General features: G+C 36.6%; 1 protein-coding gene across 3 annotated transcripts; it reads left to right on the forward strand.

The window, feature by feature from the left end:
* The first annotated feature begins 314 nt into the window (after positions 1-314).
* LOC122317171 (tRNA N(3)-methylcytidine methyltransferase METTL6) lies at positions 315-12692 on the forward strand. 3 transcript variants are annotated; one of them, XM_043134125.1, is made up of 7 exons: positions 315-609; positions 3852-3961; positions 9199-9580; positions 11537-11639; positions 11755-11897; positions 12158-12257; positions 12344-12692. In XM_043134125.1, the coding sequence occupies exons 1-6, from the start codon at positions 415-417 to the stop codon at positions 12254-12256; spliced, it is 1032 nt and encodes a 343-aa protein (XP_042990059.1). In that variant the 5' UTR covers positions 315-414; the 3' UTR covers position 12257; positions 12344-12692. The 3 variants fall into 3 exon arrangements, with proteins under 3 accessions (XP_042990059.1, XP_042990058.1, XP_042990060.1); XM_043134126.1 differs by having other exon boundaries at positions 319-609; positions 9199-9410; positions 9498-9580; positions 12158-12692; XM_043134124.1 differs by having other exon boundaries at positions 316-609; positions 12158-12692.
* Positions 12693-19046: the final 6354 nt, after the last annotated feature.

A 19046-nucleotide genomic window follows, 5' to 3' on the forward strand; every position in this document is an offset into this window, starting at 1 on the left:
CGCCAATAGAGAAATTTAAAAAAGAAAAAATTGAAAAAGATTATAGAGAGAGATTACCGTCTGGATCGAGCTTTACCATCGTCTGGATCCAGCGCCGTGCAGGATGAAGGGGTCGAAAGCTTCAGGGATGAAGTGGAAAAAGCAAGGGAGAAAGGGAATACGAAGGAGTGAGAGAGGGGAGAGTCCTTTGATCGGGCATATGCAGATACAGATTTTGTCCAATAAATTTCTTACGTGGCGCATGGTTATTGGAGGGCTGTTATTTTGGTTTTAGTAGCCCGACCGGTCCCCAAGATTTCTCTTTCTGCTTAACAAAAAACAAAAAAAGAATGGTATCAAGAAAAACGGAAAAATGATTTAGAATGAATGTCATTCCATTTCATTTCCCTTTCGAAACTGTAAGGCTAGGAGAAGATGGAAGCAGCAGAGTACTTCTCCAAGGACTTCGAGTGGGAGGAGCTGAGAGCAGAGGTCGAAAACGATCCGTCGTTACGCTGCCACTTGCTCCCATTCGAATCTTCGAATCCCTCTTCAATAAAAGCTGCAGATGAAGATTCAGCGGCATGGAAAAGGTTTCACGTCCGTCACTCCTCCGGCAAATTCTTCAAGGTTCCGATCTCTTACTTTTAGTACAGGCTGATGTCTTTAAAACTTTCCAATCGAAAATGTCCGGGCTTTGTTAATGTTATTTATTGGGTGTTTGGTTGCCGAGAAAGCTCAATACAAGACAGTAAAAAGGGAATTGATGTTATTAATTTTTTGCTGTTTTGTAAACAGTCTAGTAAGTTACGAGAAATATTTGGTGTTTTTTGTTGTTGTCAATTTCGTTTAGATGGGCAAAGGTTTTTTATGAAATATTTTTTAATCTAGAATTTGGTAACAATTTTTTTCTAGCAAATTATATTGCGTATACGAATTTTTAGTAAATCATGACATTTTCTTAGAGAAAGCAACTCAACTCCACATATAGAAATGCAAATGCTTAGTTCAAATTTAGAGAATACCACACTGTATCACAGTTTTTAAAAAAAGAAATAAACAAAAAGAAGAGTATATTGCATTGCTAAATAATATCGGATGATGGGCCAACATAAAAGTTATGACGGTTATTATCTTTTTTTTTTTGGGGTGATGAATCATATGCTAATGTCATTCTTGCAGAAACTTTCTCATAGGTGTGGTTAAGTTCTAATCCTATATGTTATAAAACATGCCGGCACACTTCTCCACTCTTTAAATCTCATTTCTGCAATCCATGAAATTGCTCGTACAAGTCCATCAGGTAATCAGCCTGTTAATTTTGCTTCCTTGACTTTGGCTTCATCAATTCCCAAGTACAATTTGGTTCTCCTTGCCTACCTGCTTCTTCTCCAACCTTTACTACCATTGAACTGCCGTCCCCTTTGGTAACAACTTCACAAACACCACCATCCACTCTTGAGCCTAAGATTTCCATTCAAACTAACTCTCCAAACTAGATTAGAAATCAAGGTAATCCTCAGAACTTATCCTTAGATGAAATTCCAAAGAGTCCCTCTTTAGACAGGTGCATCCTATAAGGCAACTTTATCGGACACCAAGTAGAAGGGGACACATCAGCTAAGTACATAAAACACCACTAAACCTGGCCACACCGAAACATCTTTACTGAATACCCAGCCTGCAACTTCTGTTTTCCTCTTCCCCCTTTCATAAACCCAGCTGCAGAACTCGAACAGTAAACTCAAATTCCTTTTAGTTTCTTGCAATCCTCCAAGATCAGGACATTAAAAGCATCAAATGTTCTTATGCTTGTTGGAAGGCTAAAAATATCAGTCCCTGAAAGATGTAATTCTTGCAATGTGGAATTGCAATTAAGTGTCAAAGAACTCCAATTTTGATATGACAAAGTTTTAAGATGGAGAACTTCCAGTGCTGGAAAAACTATTAAGGAAGATGGAGTAAGATTTGAACAATCATAGGCATAAAGTTCCCTTAGGAGCTTCAACTGAAACATGTTGCTTGGTAAATGCATAAGATCTTTACAACCTCCTAAATTCAAAATGCGAAGCCCACTGAGGTTGCCAACAGATGGAGACAGTTCTTTCATGGCAGTGTTGTTTAGATATAATTCATGCAATCTTTCCATTTCACATTCAATTTTGGGAAAGTTTTATAGGGCTGGGGTTGCTGCTACGATTTTCGTGAGCCCTGGAATCCATCACCATCACATACCACTGGTGCAAGTGGCCTTCATTGATGCTGGCAAGTCTTTCCCTCAATCTCTCTCACTCTTTGATCTCACTCCACCAATGATAAACCAGTGGCTAGGCTCCAGCAAAGCTTTGGTTAGCCTTCATCGTCATAGACTTAATTTCATCAAAGAGAGAGGATGAGAGGGAGTGAGTGGATAGAGAGTGAGAGATAAAATGAAGGGGGGGGGGGAGAGAGAGAGAGAGAGAGAGATAGAGAGAAGAAATCTAAAAGAAAGTGGGTTCCTTTGGTTCGGTTTGAGAGACAGAGAGGGGGAGGGGGATCTTGACAGATGACCCTTCAATTTGATGTTCCTCTGCAGCTCGCCCCACTTTGCAGAACATATATCCCCTACGTGGCTTTCATCCATTAGTTGCCGTTGTTCTCCACACAATGGATTCACCTGTTAGAAGTTATTCTCAATTCCAAAAGTTCAATAATAGTTTGTTAATTTATGGCATTTGAGCTTGTCACGAATCACGGGATTATGAGAAGGATTAAGTTGCTCATCAATGGCATCTTCTTCCCCAACTAGTCTTCTTATTGGTCTATGGGCTATGGTATGATCACTATGCCGGTTTTGGGATATTGTATGCTCTCTAGGCAGATTTTGGCTCGTGTGTTCTCTATACAGTGTCATTTTTGGCAAAATTTACCCCTAACCCGTTGCATTTGAAACATCTCTTGGGCTTAAGAACTCTTGATTTTTGAACAATTTTATGAAAAAAAGAATGTTTCAGCTTTGATACTTGATGGATATGGAAAACCCCACAAAGGACCTATTTGGTTGGTACTATAGATATTAAAAGATCAAGGAGAGTGCAATAGAATTCAAATCATATCATAGCCAAAAAGACTTTATTTTCTGAGTTGTTATCATAATTTCTTGAAGAATCAGGTTACAGCCCTTAGACTCAGTTTTCAGTTTTATACCACAAAACTTATTTAAAATAAAGAGTCCATAAAGGCTGATCCAGTGAAAAGTTCTTTGGCCTGAAATTCCTGTGTCTTGGCTGCTTAGCCTTTCACGTCAAGAATTTCCAGTTTGGCTTAAATTATTATATGATAGTAGTTTATGACCTTCCTTCATTATTCACCATCAATAATCATGTATTTAAAAACGGAAGATAATTATAATGCATTTGACTTTAGGTAATCAAAATATATATATAGACTTGAGTTTAATGATGTTTATCCTCATGTAGATTATGGAGCTGTCTTTTGTTTCATTTTATTGTTGGTAATATACCTTTTGGCTTTGTTTTTCCCATGCAGCATAATTGGAACTTGTAAATGTAAGACTTTGTTTTAATTTTCTTGTCTTAGGCTGTACCATTGCATCCTACCATTGGGATGCATTAGCTTTAGCTTTATTGCCCAAGACTTCTTTAATATGCTGTACCAATGGAAGACAGCTGCTTTATGTCTCTCTAGCATCAGCTTGCTAATCTCTCTCTCTCTCTCTCTCTCTCTCTCTCTCTCTCTCTCTCTCTCTAACTAGGTGTTGTTGATGTATCCCCCCGCCCCCTCTCTCTCTGCGTGCACTTTTTCAGATCATTAATAGAACTTATCTTACTGTCAAAAATTTTCCTTGTCTTACTTTCTCTTTTGGGATGTAGGAGAGACGGTATTTGCTAAAGGAGTTCCCAGAACTAGTCTCATGTGGAGAACATTATAAGGTTTTGGAGGTGGGATGTGGCAATGGTAGTACTGCTCTCCCAATTTTACGGTATTACGGTAACTTCAAGATAGCCTTGACTTGAATTCAATATTTGGTAGTGATTTTTTAAATTCTGGACACTTAAAATCCATTCAGGTAATTGGCTTCAATTGAAATTTTATTATGTTAGCTCCCTATTTTGAAACAACATATTGAACAAGCACAAGATTCTGCTCCTACAATGCTTGATTGAACTTCTGGTTGAGAAAAAAACTTTGAACCCAGGGTTGAAATTGCAGTAGCAGTTATATAATTTCCAAGCAAGAAAAGAAAATGATTTAGAAAGTGCTTGTTATGTTTTTCATGGTAACTTATTATTATGTTTGTAATGGTAGAAAGAGCTACCTGTCACATGGTAGGGAGCCATTACTCTGTATTTTCCCGCAAATTTAAAGCAGCTAAATTGTTAACAATATCATGATCTAGAACTTATAAAAAAAATGTTTTGAATGTTTTTTACCTTACCTCTAATGTCCTAATTTCAATGTAATTAATGAAATGAAATGACCCAATGACATCAAGTACTGTATGATATCAGATAGTCTTGTCATATGTGGTTACTAGCCTGCACTGGTCACCTAGATGTTGTAGATAATGTTGAAAGATGGGTGTTCAAGTGTGGATATGCATAACAGCTTGAAATTCATTTCAATTTATGTAGGATGATAGTTTGATTAAAATATAACTCTGAATTTGACAGCCTCTGAGCTCAAATCAGCTGTCTTGATGTAAGAACTTGCAAAATCTCTTGGAATCGAAGAAGAAGCGTCGAATAAGTTAAAACTCACTTCGGCTTACTTTTCCTTGGGTTTTGTGTTTTTGATAAGTGAGATGATATTTTATTATATCAAGCAATTAGGCATAGCCCAAGTACATAGGGACTATACAAGAGAGGACACCTAATTACAAGCTAGGAACTAGAAAGAGCAACAAGGAAATCATGAGAATTAGCCCCATCAAGAACAATAGCAGAAGCCCAAAGGAATAAAGTCTGAAAGAAAAAGCATCTAATTTCTTGCAGCAAGCATTCTCTATCTTCAAAGTTATGGTCGTTCCTTTCATGCCAAGTACACCACAGAAGGAATTATCTTCCACACATCGTCGATTAGGTGGTTACCTTGGAAACCTCTCCAGCAAGCCACCCAAGCAATAACAGTCCTATTAAAAATCTCATCCCATATAACCTTTACCACCTCACAATGGAGTAATAAATGATCGCTGATTCTTCGTTCCTTTTACGCATAAAGTACCAATCCAAAATGATGGGACCAACCTTCTTAAATTGTCCATCAGGATTTTCCCATTGGAAGCCAGCCAACTGAAAAAAGCAACCTTGAGAGGTACATTTCACCTCTAAATGCACTTCCAAGGAAAGGAATTAAGGGATTGGCAAAACATAACCTTCTACAATGATCTGACTGTGGACTTCTTGTTCCTAGAGTGAGTCCAAAGCAACCTGTCCTCGCCACTACCCATGTTCAAACAATACAACATCCTGAGAAAATCTGAAATATCACCCACTTGCCTTGGATTTTGAAACTTTTATTCTTACCACCATCATGATCTAGGAAAATATTTGTCACAAATCTAGTGAAACATTAATTTTTCTCAGGCGGCACAAGATTGGGAAATGAACAGTTTTGAAGCCTTTTTCAGCCTTTTTTACTCAATAAAACTTAGCAACCAGCATGATGATTTATTGTGGTGGATACTTATAGGTAAAGGCTTGTTCTTGGTTCAATCGTTTTACAAGTCTCTCGCACAAGAGTCTTCTGTTCAGTTTCCATGGAAAAGGATTTGGAGACATAAGGCGCCTCCCAACGCAGTGCTTTTTGTGTGGATTGCTTCCTTGGGTAAGATTCTCCCAACTGACAATTTGAGGAAATGGGGGATGATCATTGCAGATTGATGTTGTATGTGTAGGAATGAGGGAGAATCTGTGGACCATCTTCTACTACATTGTGAGGTAGCTCGAGGGTTATGGAATGAGGTTTTTAGCTTACTTGATTTGGGTTGGGTTATGCCTGAGACAGTTGTGGTGGTACTGGCCAGTTGGATAAATCTAAGAGGCAACCAACAAATAAAGGTTGTATGGAAGATGATCCCCATTTGCATCATGTGGTGTTTATGGCAGGAGCGCAATGAACAGACGTTCGAGGATAAAGAGAGATCGATGGAACTTGGTTGGTTAAAAATATAAAATGAAAATAAAATGAGTTGAAGACTCAATAAGAAGCACACCATACCATAAACATAATAAACACTAGGTTTTTCCTAAATATTTGCATGCTTAATATTGATGGAAATCTGACACATACATACTTATGCTTATGACATGCATGATTTATAAATTTGATTTCTATTATCTTATCTTAATTGGCCAACACGCATTAACCCCATGTACAAGGTTATGCACCGTTAAACCTTTCATAAATATCTGTGGCGGAATGCTTAGGTCCATGGCTTGCACGTCAACTCATAATTTTCATTGGTACCATAAGTGCTGAAAATCAGGCTTTTGTATTTTGTTTTTCGAAAAATGTAAAATAACAATGCAAGACACCCCCCCCCCCCCCCCCCCCAAAAAAAAAAAAAAAAAAAAACTATTTCCTTATATTAATTTTGTTTTTTGAAGATGGCTGTCATGCTGAAAAGCCCCAAAGAGGTTTGCTTTATTTTAAAAAAAATATCTCATCCATGTGGCAAATTTCCACTTTGTGCAAATAAAGAACGTCATTTCAAAGAGCTGATTGATAGAACCTACAATCATAACAGATACATGGAAGGAAAGTTTTTTTTTTTTTTTTGTCAGTATACATGGAAGGAAAGTATATCTTTGACATATTTTTCTTTCAATCTAATTAAATTTTGACTAGATTGCATATTAGCTGTCCCATGTAAAAGTGTACATAAAGTAAGAGGGAAGATTCCCAATGTTTACCTCTGATTGGAAATCACTATCAATGTTTCCAAATTGGACGAAAAGCTCCAAACTTTCAGCCTCCTTTCTTTCTATTCTCTAATCTCATATGAAAATCAGTCCTTCTATCAAGGTTTCATCTAAATTCTAATGGAATTTGTGCTACATCATTGCCATGACCGCACATGATATGTCACATACATAGATTGACACTGCCATATGTTAGAAAAACCCAAAAGAACATTAAAAACAATGAAAAGAATAGTAATGGAAATATCAAGCAAAAATGTAGAAAAAAGGAAATAGGCCCCACCCCCCACCTTGCAAGGATGCGATGCAAATTTTCAATGTTTTTGTTTTTAGTTTTTTTTTGGCTTTTTTTTTTTTTTTTTTTTTTTTTTGAATTTTCTTAGATGCATGTCCTATCATGCGTTTATCTTAGGGTTGGGCTCTGACTTCGACGGAGTTGGAAAGCCCAACTCCGACTACTCTGATTAAAGTCGGAGACCAAATTGGGCTCCAAGTCCGACTTTGAATCAGAGCGGATTCCAACTCCAATCAGAGTTGTTGGAGTTGGAGTCGGGGTGTTGGAACTCTGATCGGAGTTGAATGAAAGAAGAAAAGTTTTTAAAAAAGAAAAAGAAAAAGAGCAGAACATAAGAAAATTCCAACAAAGAACATTTCACAATTCATAGCTTGTTTTCTCTCTTGCAATGTAATCTCAAAGTCTCCCAACATTTCGCAAAAATTATAACAGAAGAAAAAATATGTTACGATTTTTTTATAACAGAATAGAGCAACAACAAAAATTATAACAAAACAACAAACAACAAATAACAAACATTTATGAGAAAACGTGGATTTTTTCCCTTTTGTTTTAATAACAAATAGCAAAAATTATAAAAAATAGATTCATAGAGGATTTTTGTATCCTAGGGTTTTGGATTGCAATAGAGGAAGACAAGCACAAAGAGAAAATAAGGATGAAAGAAATTTGTTGAGTGAGAGGACAACAGACAAAAGAGAATTTTTGAGAAAATGAAGGAGGAAGAGGGAAATGGAGGAAACGACGGCAAGAGAGAAAAGAGAGAGACTTTCAATTATGAGAAAACGAAGGAGGGGGAGAGAAATGGCTTAGGGTTTTGGTTATGAAGAGATAAATATGTAGGAAGTGGAAACGATGTTGGTTTGAACTTTTGAGGGTTTCTAAAAAAAAGTTTGCAAAATACACCATCTCGTACACAGGGGGCTCAAACGCGGCTTAGTTGATAGGAAAAACGCGGCGTTGCACCATTAGGCCACTCAACTACCTGTTATTTATGTTACAATATTAAATATATTAAGTCTAAATGTTGGAGTTTGGAGTCAGAGTTTGGAGCCAACATGGACTCCAGACTCCGATTCCGACTAAGGGAGTATTTCCGAAAACGGGAGTCAGAGTCTTGTCGGATTTCGGGTGGAGTCAGAGTGGGCGGAGTTTTTGCCCACCCCTAGTTGATCTATATGTGAATCCATGAAGAGATGTAAAATTATTTGCACTAATTGGTGCATTCACAGGGTTTCCTGTATATTTTCCCACACCTAATCTCCACAACAAAACTTAAAATCCTCATGTACTCATGATGCCATATGATATTAACATTTTCTAATTTGTTATTTTGCCTCCAAATTTCTAAGCCAACTTGGCATGGTAGTGATGTGGTTTCTATTATGTTAAGGTTTCAACAAAACTCTGATGTTAGGACTAAATTGTAAACACATGAAAGTTGAGGATTTGGAAACCTAGGATGCAAGTTTGAATCCCATGAAAACCTAGGGACTAATTGGAAATTTTTTAAAATTAAATTGCAGTTCCTTTAGTTGCTATTTTCATGTAGATTAGTATTTTCTAAATCATTGTAGTAAACAGCTCTATAGGTAGTCTTTGTATGCACCGAAAATCATTTCTAGTTTATCATTTTGAAGTTTTTCAAGAAAATTAATACTTGAGGATTTATTTTTGGTGATTAGCTTTGGGAAATATTCAGGAAACTTGCTGTGATGTCACAATTTGAGTGCATCAATCATTGGAAATATTTCTAGGCCTCTTTATGGATTTCTCATCACTATATGGCTTGTTTTTGTTAAACTTCCCTATTTTGTTGAAACATGTAGAAAAAGTTTCAAATTAGTTTTAACACTTGATAAATTTGCATTACATTTTAGTGAGTTGGAAGTTTGATATAAATCTATTATATTTAGACATGTTCTAGATCTTTTTTGTAAACTCCAGATCATGCTATTGGCTTTCTATCTGAGTGCTTACAGACTACCATTTCCTGTGTAGTGGCAATGAACACATCATTGTGTATGCATGCGATTGCAGCACTGAGACTCTTGAGAGGGCTGAAGAGATTATAGCTGCCGCTAATGTAGCATCTGTTAGACATCGTTTCCATACATTCTGCTGTGATTTTTCTACAACTGGGTTTCCAGAGTGGTTGGGCTGCCATACTTGCCAAGAAATTTTTCTTCAAAAGCAGCAAATTTGCTTGTCAGGTTTTGATTTTCATCCTTCTCATTGCTGTGTACTTTTGTTGTCCCCATATGCAATATATACTTCAGATTTCTTTTTTGCTTCTCCAGATGTTAAAGAGAATAATAGAAATGATGCGTATTCATTGAAAGAAAGACACTGTTGCATTGGTGGGGTGGATTTTGTTACCTTGGTATGCATTTTATTCCCCAAAATAATTTCAAGTTCGCGTAGCTTGGTGGCCCCTGGATGTTTATGTCAGAAATGTAAAAAGTTTAAATAGGGCCCTGTATCTTCTCTTCTCCCTCCTTTTGTTTTTTTTTTTTTTTAAATTATTATTATTATTATTTTTTTATTCACTTGAATGATCATGCATTACAAATCTCAGTAGAAAACACCAAGGGGTTGGCCCAAGTGGTGAAGGCCTTGGTATTGGGGTATCACTCCCTTCAAGGTCTAAGGTTCAACATCTTATGGGTGCAAACAATCCTTTGGGGCCACACCCCCTGATGAAAAGCCAGCGATTTAACCAGTTCCGTGTAGGGAAACTTTTGAGGGTGCAGACCGGGGTTTACTTTGTAGGGATGGGTCCGAAGGGCCCTACCTTGTAGAGATTCCCTGACATAAAAAAAAAAATAAAAAATAAAAAAGAAAAAAGAAAAATCTCAGTAAAAATTTTTTTATTTTATTATTATTTTCATTTGGTAGTTGTTAAGATGTCACATCTCCCTTCCAAATTCCTGGTGCTTAAATTCCATGCAACTTGAAATGGATTAATTTGATATCCATACACAGAAATATGCCCTTGGATTTTTAGGAGCAATTGCCACTCATCCCAGTTGAAAATTTTCTTTAGTGAAAACCTTTATGTGCGCATACTGCTTTTTTCTAATGCTGCCTATTATGTAATATTGCAACAGATGGGAGCTGATTTTGTGCATTTAGTTCTCTTAAGTATCATCTTTTCAAGTCTCTTAACAGCCCTCCTCTAATGCATCCGATTGATTCTTATTTCCATTGGCGAGGCATTTCTTTCTTGTTTTGCAAGTACAACTTATGCATCCCCAGGTCTGGGGCTTGGGATATGCTATTTGCTTTTTGGGCCATCTGGTTGAGACATTGTTGCCTATTTTCTAGTGATTGCAACATAATCTAAATTATTTCTCATCCCCTTAAATCCCATCATTTTACCTATAAAAAATACCTAATTGGTTGCTAGGTTATACTCCCCTTTGAAAATGGTACCATATAAGCAAATCAACGACTCAGCATCACCCATCACATATAGCATGTCACATGTATAAATCTACACAACATGTTATGTTTCCAAGAAGAAGCCAATAAGAAAAAAAAAGTTATATAACAGAAAATGCCAAAATAGAATGCAATTATGTTTGTGTGTGCCTGTCTAATATTTTATTAATTATTTTGTGGGAGATGATAACATGATTTTGTATATGGTAGTGTAAGAAATTTTAACTTTTATATATTGATGTTTACAAGATAAAAGTTTTCCTGCCAGTGAAAGTGTAACGCTACATTTTTGAACCATAGTATGATTAATACAAATTCATCCACATGCACAGAGCTTTACGTCAATATCACCCAGTATCCACACCCACATTCACATTACCGATCAAAGAAAGAAGCACAATATAATGCTAAATGAAAAGAAATAAAAACTAGCAAGCTCTGAGTTCATGGATTACAAGTTGTTAACTTGAGATGAAATCTATTATTTTGTAATAATTGGGGCAGTTATTGTCTTTGAAGTTCAGTTGAATTAAAAATTGCAGCAAGATCTCTTATAGTTAATGCTTCTTGCCATTTTTATTTGCTTCCATAAACTTTTCAGCTATTTGTTAATCTTGGTTGAGACTCTTACTTGCCCAGTGATGGAGTGGTAATATGCTGTGCATTCTGAAATCATGGTGCAATATATTGCTTTGAACCTAAAGATGCTTCATGCTAAGTTGCCATCTTAATACTTTCTTTCTTCCTTGTTTAAGTGAGTTTAATCCTGCTTAAACCTTTTTTCCCTAAACCTGAGCTTCTGCATGGTGCATGATCGGCTACTATACTCGAACCTGATGAGAAGAATAATACAATTTTGACATCAGAGTTGCTTCTTTTTTCTGTATCATATTAGGTATTCACTCTATCAGCTGTACCATTCCAGAGGATGCCAACATCCATCAAGGAGTGCTTTTCTGTTTTAAAGCCAGGAGGCATACTTTTATTTAGAGATTATGGTAATAGTTAAAAATCGTGATTTCTGTTTGAATTTAATGTACTAGTTTTAAATTAGTAGCAAATTTGGAATTCTGTGTTTACACCTGCTGACAAAGGTTAAGCTGAATAATTCAGGCCTCTACGATATGACTATGCTTCGATTTAAGTCAGACCAAAGAGTGGGGTTCAGGGAGTACATGCGTTCTGATGGAACCCGTTCTTATTTCTTCTGTCTAGATACTGTTAGACATCTCTTTTTGGGCGCAGGCTTCATTGAGGTATACTCTCTTTCTTACTTGATGGTAATTGTACTCTAGAGTTTCACATTACACTATGATTGTTGTTAATTGATTATGTTAGAAAGAAAGGAATGTGATCTTATGGGATTTTTATTGTTATTAGTTAATTTTTTAACTCCCAATGGTTTTCCTACATTTGAAGTTTCAATATCCAAATAGTTGGTATTATTTGGAGATTGAGACTCAAAAAACTTGTTTTTTGACTACTATTTATTTTGATCCTCTTCCGGACCTTGCAGCTAGAACTTGAATATTGTTGTGTTAAATCTGTGAATCGCCGAAACGGGAACAGCATGCTTAGAGTGTGGGTTCATGGGAAGTTTCAGAGGCCTATGTGAAGTTACTTGTTGAGAGAGACTTTTCTCAGAGGTACCATTTGAAGAAATGGAGATTTTTCTATTTCTCGCCCTACGGTTTGCTGTGAAAAGCTGCTGTTTCATATCTATAATTTTTTTAGAGCAGAGTACATCCTGCCAAACAATGTAAATTCAGGACAACAGTGAGGGAGGGAGGGACCGTTCTCGCCCTATGGTTTGATCATTGCTGTTGAAAAACTGTCTTTTTTTATTTTTTATTTCTTATTTTTTATTTATAAGAGGAGAGGGATGATATTATCAATTTTATTGATAGCCCTCATTTATGGCAGAGAAATGCCATGGCTAGGGTTCACAAAAATCTTTAAACCATGGCTTTAAGAATGTAAACAATGTAAATGTAAAAACTACATCGACAAGGTAAAATCCTTCAATATTTTAGAGTAATTATTACTTTTAATTATTTGTTTATTTAGACATAAATAATTATTTTATTTAGGTTTTTAAATTAGGAGGTCAAGTTAGGGTAAAAACTTGATTAAGCTTCTAATTCATCTTTATTGAGGTTAATTATGGGGGATTAGAAATTGGATCGTAAAGGTTATTAGGCCCTGAACTATTTGGTTTAGAAGTTAACCTTGAGTTGAGTTAGTTACCTAGGCCCATGGTTAGATCAAGTACCCAAGAAGAACAGTAGGACCCATGGGTCAAACCCAAGAAACAGACCAACACGTGTAGCTTGACCCATAACCCAATTAGCTGAAAACTCACAACCCATAGCTCTCATGCATTGTGTAAACCACTTTTCCATTTTCTAGGGTTGTCACAGCCGTGACTCCAATTGAACTCTTCCCAGACAGCCACCACCTACCTCCTCCCTGCGTAGCCACAGACAGTAGGCAAGTCATTTGCTCTGTTCGCACCTAACCGTTCACAAACTCTCTTCATCCACAGCACAACCTTGCTGCCACCAAGGAAAATTGTGAGAGAGTTCTAGCCTTGCCCAACGCATGGACAACGTGTACCAAGTCACCTGCAGCACGTAACTGCACCAAAGGCCAAGCACCTGCACCCTACCTCTTTCCTCAACCCTCATTGGCATAAAAACTTGTATCTATCCTTTCTTCATCTTCCTCTAGTTCAATCCCTTGTACGCCTCATGGTATAACTTGTAGTTGATGAACCTCTATTCTTGGCCGCTGTTGGATATAAAACCAATTAAGATACAGCCCATTAGAAGCCTAAGGATAAAAGTAAAGTGACGAAAGTGATATAAGAAAAATAGGACTCAACTACTTGAAAGGAGGAAAGAAACCTTTACAATAAGAGGGAATCTCTACAAATCAGGGCAGATTATTGGCTTCCCCTCTAGATTTCTATAGTGAAGGCATTTACTTTAACCTCCTTAGAACCCTAATTTTCCTCCATTATATTGAGAGCTACAAGAGGTGATGAGAGATTGTAAAATCATTGAATATAATGGTTTCGCTCACAAACAACCCGTGGACATAGATTTTTATACTGAACCATGTATATCTATGTGTATATCTTTCTATTTACATTTTATATTAGCTTATATGTTTGATGGAATCAAAACAAAGCAAAACAGATGGACATGCTATCCTCATTACTCCCACTGCCTCACGTTGTCAGTGCTTCTGTCTTACTCAAAGTCCATTGAACCGCAACTCCCCACCATCGGACTTCAAGACCCACCTAGCCAGCCACTATCCAACCCAGATGGATGTGGTTTTCTTGATTAATAGTCGAGACAGAGCAAGTCGGAGCCATTGGAATCCACCATGGACACTACCCACTCCACACCAAGCATCTTTGGCCAGTTGTTGCAGCACAGGACCCTTGCCTTCTTACATGACAAAGACAATTAAATTTCGTTGATCGCTTTATCTTTCATTCATGAAATCTCAGGCTCTAGCATGGAACACCAGTGAAATTGCTCGGAAAGCCCCAAGCAAGCAATTTTCTTGCCCAAGACAAAAGCCTTGAGGGCACATATGCCACGTCATTGCTCGGAAAATCCCAGGTGAGCAATGAGCTTGCCTGGGACAAAAGCAATGGTAGGCACCAACCATGTCAGATATTGGAAAGCCTCGAGCGAGTAACGTAGCTCACCCAAAAGACAAGCAAGGCATGCATGTAACCCGCCTGCACATAGGGAGCTCGGTAAGCAATGAACTTGCCTGAGCAACGACCAAGGCGAGTAACCATAAAGCTTGCCCGGGCTATGAACGATTCACCTGCCCTTGCAAGTATTAGTGAAGGAAGCAATGGGGGTACTTGACTTGCTCACACCGGAGCATTTTGGATGAGCAATGAAACTTGGCCCGAGGCACATACCTGGCGAAGCCCAACGTTTGTGCAGGTAACCAAGCATTAGATGGCAAAAGCTGAGCAATGAAACTTGCACTAACATGGTGAGTAATGACACTTGCCCAATCATGGCAAGCAAAGAAATTTGCCCAACCAACAAGCATTTCGAATAACCTGAACAATGAAGCTTGCAAAGGTTTGCTCAACCCAAACCCTAGATTTAACTTTCACTTGTGCTATCAAGTTTGAGTTTTGGATGTTTTCCCATAAGGTTCCTCAAAGTTTATGTGAGACTCTTAAAGAAAGGCATGGAGGGCCAAAGATGGGTAATGAACCTGGATCGTGGGCAAGTCGCCTGTGGGCACTTTGCCCCTCAATGGGCGAGCACTGTGCTCAGGTTCAAATCAACACCTGGAATCTCTCCATCACATCAACATGAGGAATCTCTCAACTCAAGTCAACATGTAGAATCTCTCCACCCAATCAGCATGGGGAATTGCTCCACTAAATCAATACAGGGAATCTCTCAACCCCAGTAAACACATGGAATCAATCAGCATGGGACTCCACCGTTGTGGGGTGTTTCCATTCTAACATCATTTCAATCTTACTAGGGTCCGGTCCACCGCAACTCCATCTTTGGATATTTCGTGACCTAACTTAATTTCTTCTAACTAGAACTCATACTTGCCGAGTTTGGCGAACAATTGGTGTTCACTTAACTTCCCCAGCACTAGTCATAAGTGGTTCATGTGGTCCTTTGAACCCTTGGAGAAACCAAGATGTCTTCAATCAATACTATCATGAAATTGTCCAAAAATGGTCTAAACTCTCTATTCATGATGTCCAAGAATGCAGCTAGAGCATTAGCTAATTTAGATGGTATCTTATAATTCCAAAATGCCCATACCTTGTCCTAAAGGTATTTTTTGACAAGTCAATCTTAGAAAATATGGATGCCCCCCTTAATTGATTGAACAAGTCATTGATCCTAGACAATGGCTGTTTGTTATTTATTATCACTTTATTCAGTTCCCAGTAATTAATAAACCTCTTAAGGGTTTCTTCATTCTTCTTTAAAAATAATAGTTGTGCTCTCCAGGGAGACGAATTAGGTCTAATAAATGCCTTGGCTAGTAGTTCTTGCAATTGAGCCTTAACATCTTAGCAAATGTAGTAGACACAAACAACTGGGATGCACCCCCGTCGAACAAGGTACATGTGTAGTACCCAAATATCTTAACTTGCCCTATTGCAACTAAACCCGTTAAATCTTATGACCAAAATCTATTTGTCAATATATGTCTAATATTAACTAAGAGGGTTCATACTTGTAATGACACCAGCCTCTTGGGTCTTCGAGGTATCCTCGCTTGACGTAAACCCGCTCCTGCACCACTTGCCTTTGGCCCTTTCTTCCTCTGATTGGCCTAGTCCTTCCATGTTGAGCCATTCTTGGGCAATCACTAGTATAATGCCTAGTCTGATTACATCGATAGCACCAAATAGTAATTTGGCAAAAGTCCCATTCATTGGACCTGATTAAGCCTAAAGAATAATAGGTAGTTGTAGCACAACTTTGAGGTGTCGATTCCACAGAGAGACAAATTAAAAGAATAACAGAAGGAATAAAGAAATTAAAGAAAAATATTAAATGATTAATGGAGAACAAAGATTAATTTTAAATGCAAATTGAAGTGAAGCAAAGTTACTAATGGAAGAAGTACTCAAATTTGACAAACAGTAGAGCGTTGGGAATCTCTTACACAAATTTGGTATTTTAATTATTCTTAATTCATCGAATAACTCAATTGAGAACTAAATTCCTAAAATTCTCAATTGGAAGATATAAATTTATAAACCAAAATTAAACCATATGTAATCCTTTGAAAAATCATTCACTACTTTTAAAATACGTAAATTATTATCCATATTGAGAAAATCTAATGACGACAATATATTCAGGAAGTAATATTGTAGAAAAAAATTAAATCAATATAGATAAATAATTGATCCAAACATAATCAAAGAATTAATCCATTTAATAGAAAAGCATACGAATCCATAAACAAAATAAATTTTATGATTATTTGGAAGAGAAAACATCAATAATGAATTGAGAATAATAAAACAAAAGAGTTTTAGTAATTAAAAATTAAATATATAAATTAAAAATAAATTAAAATTACTATCAAATGTGCAAGTTCATCCCTACCTCTACTTGAAAATTTAGTTATTCATAAATATAATGGATAACAACAATCTCAAGAAAAAACTGAAGTGAAAGGCGGCCATGAAATTCTTCATTCTTCAGTCTGTCCTCTCCACGTAAAAACCAGCCAAAGAAATCTCTCTCCAAAAAAGGGCGCTGCTTTCCCCTCTCTTTCTTTGAATATATCTCATGCCCTATATTGCATAGAGACCGAATTTTCTTGAATTGTATGAGGTCCACATCAAAAACTCCCAAAAGGTCTTTTTGTGTTGCGTCTAAATTCAGCCCAAAGAACCCTCTTGCTGTTGCGTGTCCCACTTGAAATTAAAAAGCACCCATGCACTTTACTTCCAAACCACTAGCCTTCTATCCAAAAGTGAGATGGGTCCCACGTGCAAATGTGATTTTTTTTCACTTTTTTTCATGCTTTTCATTTCTTGGCCTAAAAAAAAACAAAATAGAAATTAGAAATAAAATAAAATAAAATAAAAAGGAAGAATAGAATATCAATAATATGTTGTGCATGTGAAAGAACATTGCCCAATTAAATCATAAGTTATAAAATTAAGTATAAACCATACTATTAACCAATTTAAATCACAACTTAGATTTATGCATCTTAACCATTTTTTCATCTAAAACTAATAATAATGTAATGAAATAAATAAAATATATTAGTTTTAGATGTATAAAATATGCAATAACTCAGCTCAATCATAACCCCCAAACTTACTCATTGCTAGTCCCTAGCAATTTTCAAGCCAAAACAACGAAAGAGACCAAAATAAAATAACACGAAGGCTACAAAGTCACACTTTGCAGATTCACATATCAAAGCAATCTTAAGAATTCAATAACCCTATTACAAGCAATCCACCTATAGTAATTCACAGTGTGTGTGTGTGTGTTACAAACTATATCCATCTAACCAGAAGCCCTGACACATGCAACATCAAAAACATCTCAAGCGAAATGTTCAACTCCATAACTTACAGGTATAAAGGTGTTTCGTGTGAGGATTCTCTCTATGGAGTTGACAATGGGTGTACACACACTCTCATGGGGAATTAGGCAATTATGTACAAACAACAAGCAAATATTAATCTTATGATAAGAACATTGACAAATGAGACTTCCATCACACTTTCCAAAAACTTACTTAGGATAAGAATGGTCAAAACAAAAGGTTATAACATGGCTTGAGTTTAGGGCAATATGAAAAAAAAGGATGAAAATGATTTAAAAACTTCCAAGTACATACAAAGGGAATCTTATTAAATATCTCAGTAGACCACACTTCTTAGTTGATGTACTTTCAGACTTTTCATATCATCGAATAATAATGCTTTTCCTTCTCCTTCTTCTTCTCTCTTTTTTTTCAACAATTTGATGAATAAAAACACGCTACTTTTGTATTCTTTCCATTTCTACCCAACCTTGACTTTTATTTTTGAAGCTCACTCAATTGAACACTTTGCAGCTTGTACTGTTCTCATTTTGTTTTTTGATTAAAAACGATAAAACAAAAGAAAGAAAATGTAAATTCCAATCCTAGTATACACTTGGAAGTAAAAAGGGTAGAAAAATCAGTGTATAGGCTATACTCTAATGTGGAGAGGCATAGATGATGTGGGCATATGAAAAGAAAATGCTACGTGTGTTTATTGGCTCAAAGTTGGCTATTAGGGTTCTATGATGGAAATGGTTAGCTTAAAAGGCTCAAACGTTGATCCTAAGTTGACATGTGTCATATCCCAAGTATATCCATCATCTTACCACAAATCATGTAATGATATTCTCAAAAGAAGTGCCCAATTCAACAGATCAATGAATGCTTATCATAATCTACTCCATTTATAGGCTCTCAATCATCTCCAAAACTCACAAGAATACTTAAGCAAAAGAGTTCTCTACCTACATGTGTCAAACCACCATCTTACCACAAAGTTTGGATAAGTCATTAGGGGTTTTGTGAATGCTTCAACAAAAAATGATTATGGTGGGCTTGGTGAATTCACGAAGATGGTTATAAATGAGAATGAGTACACATGTAAAAAGAATGCACATGTGATGCAATTTTTTTTTTCAAAAATTGACACATGAATATATGTCACAGAGTTCCAACAAGTATTTTAAATACTGAATTTGCACCCCCACCCCTAACTTAAATGAAACATTGTCCTCAATGTTTAAGACTTAAAATTGAATGGGAAGTGACTAAAAAGGGTAGAATACACCTGATAACTGATGGATAGCTTGTTAAGCACCAAA

This window comes from Carya illinoinensis, chromosome 7 (genome assembly GCF_018687715.1).
Source record: "Carya illinoinensis cultivar Pawnee chromosome 7, C.illinoinensisPawnee_v1, whole genome shotgun sequence".
In the NCBI taxonomy this organism is placed as follows: domain Eukaryota; kingdom Viridiplantae; phylum Streptophyta; class Magnoliopsida; order Fagales; family Juglandaceae; genus Carya; species Carya illinoinensis.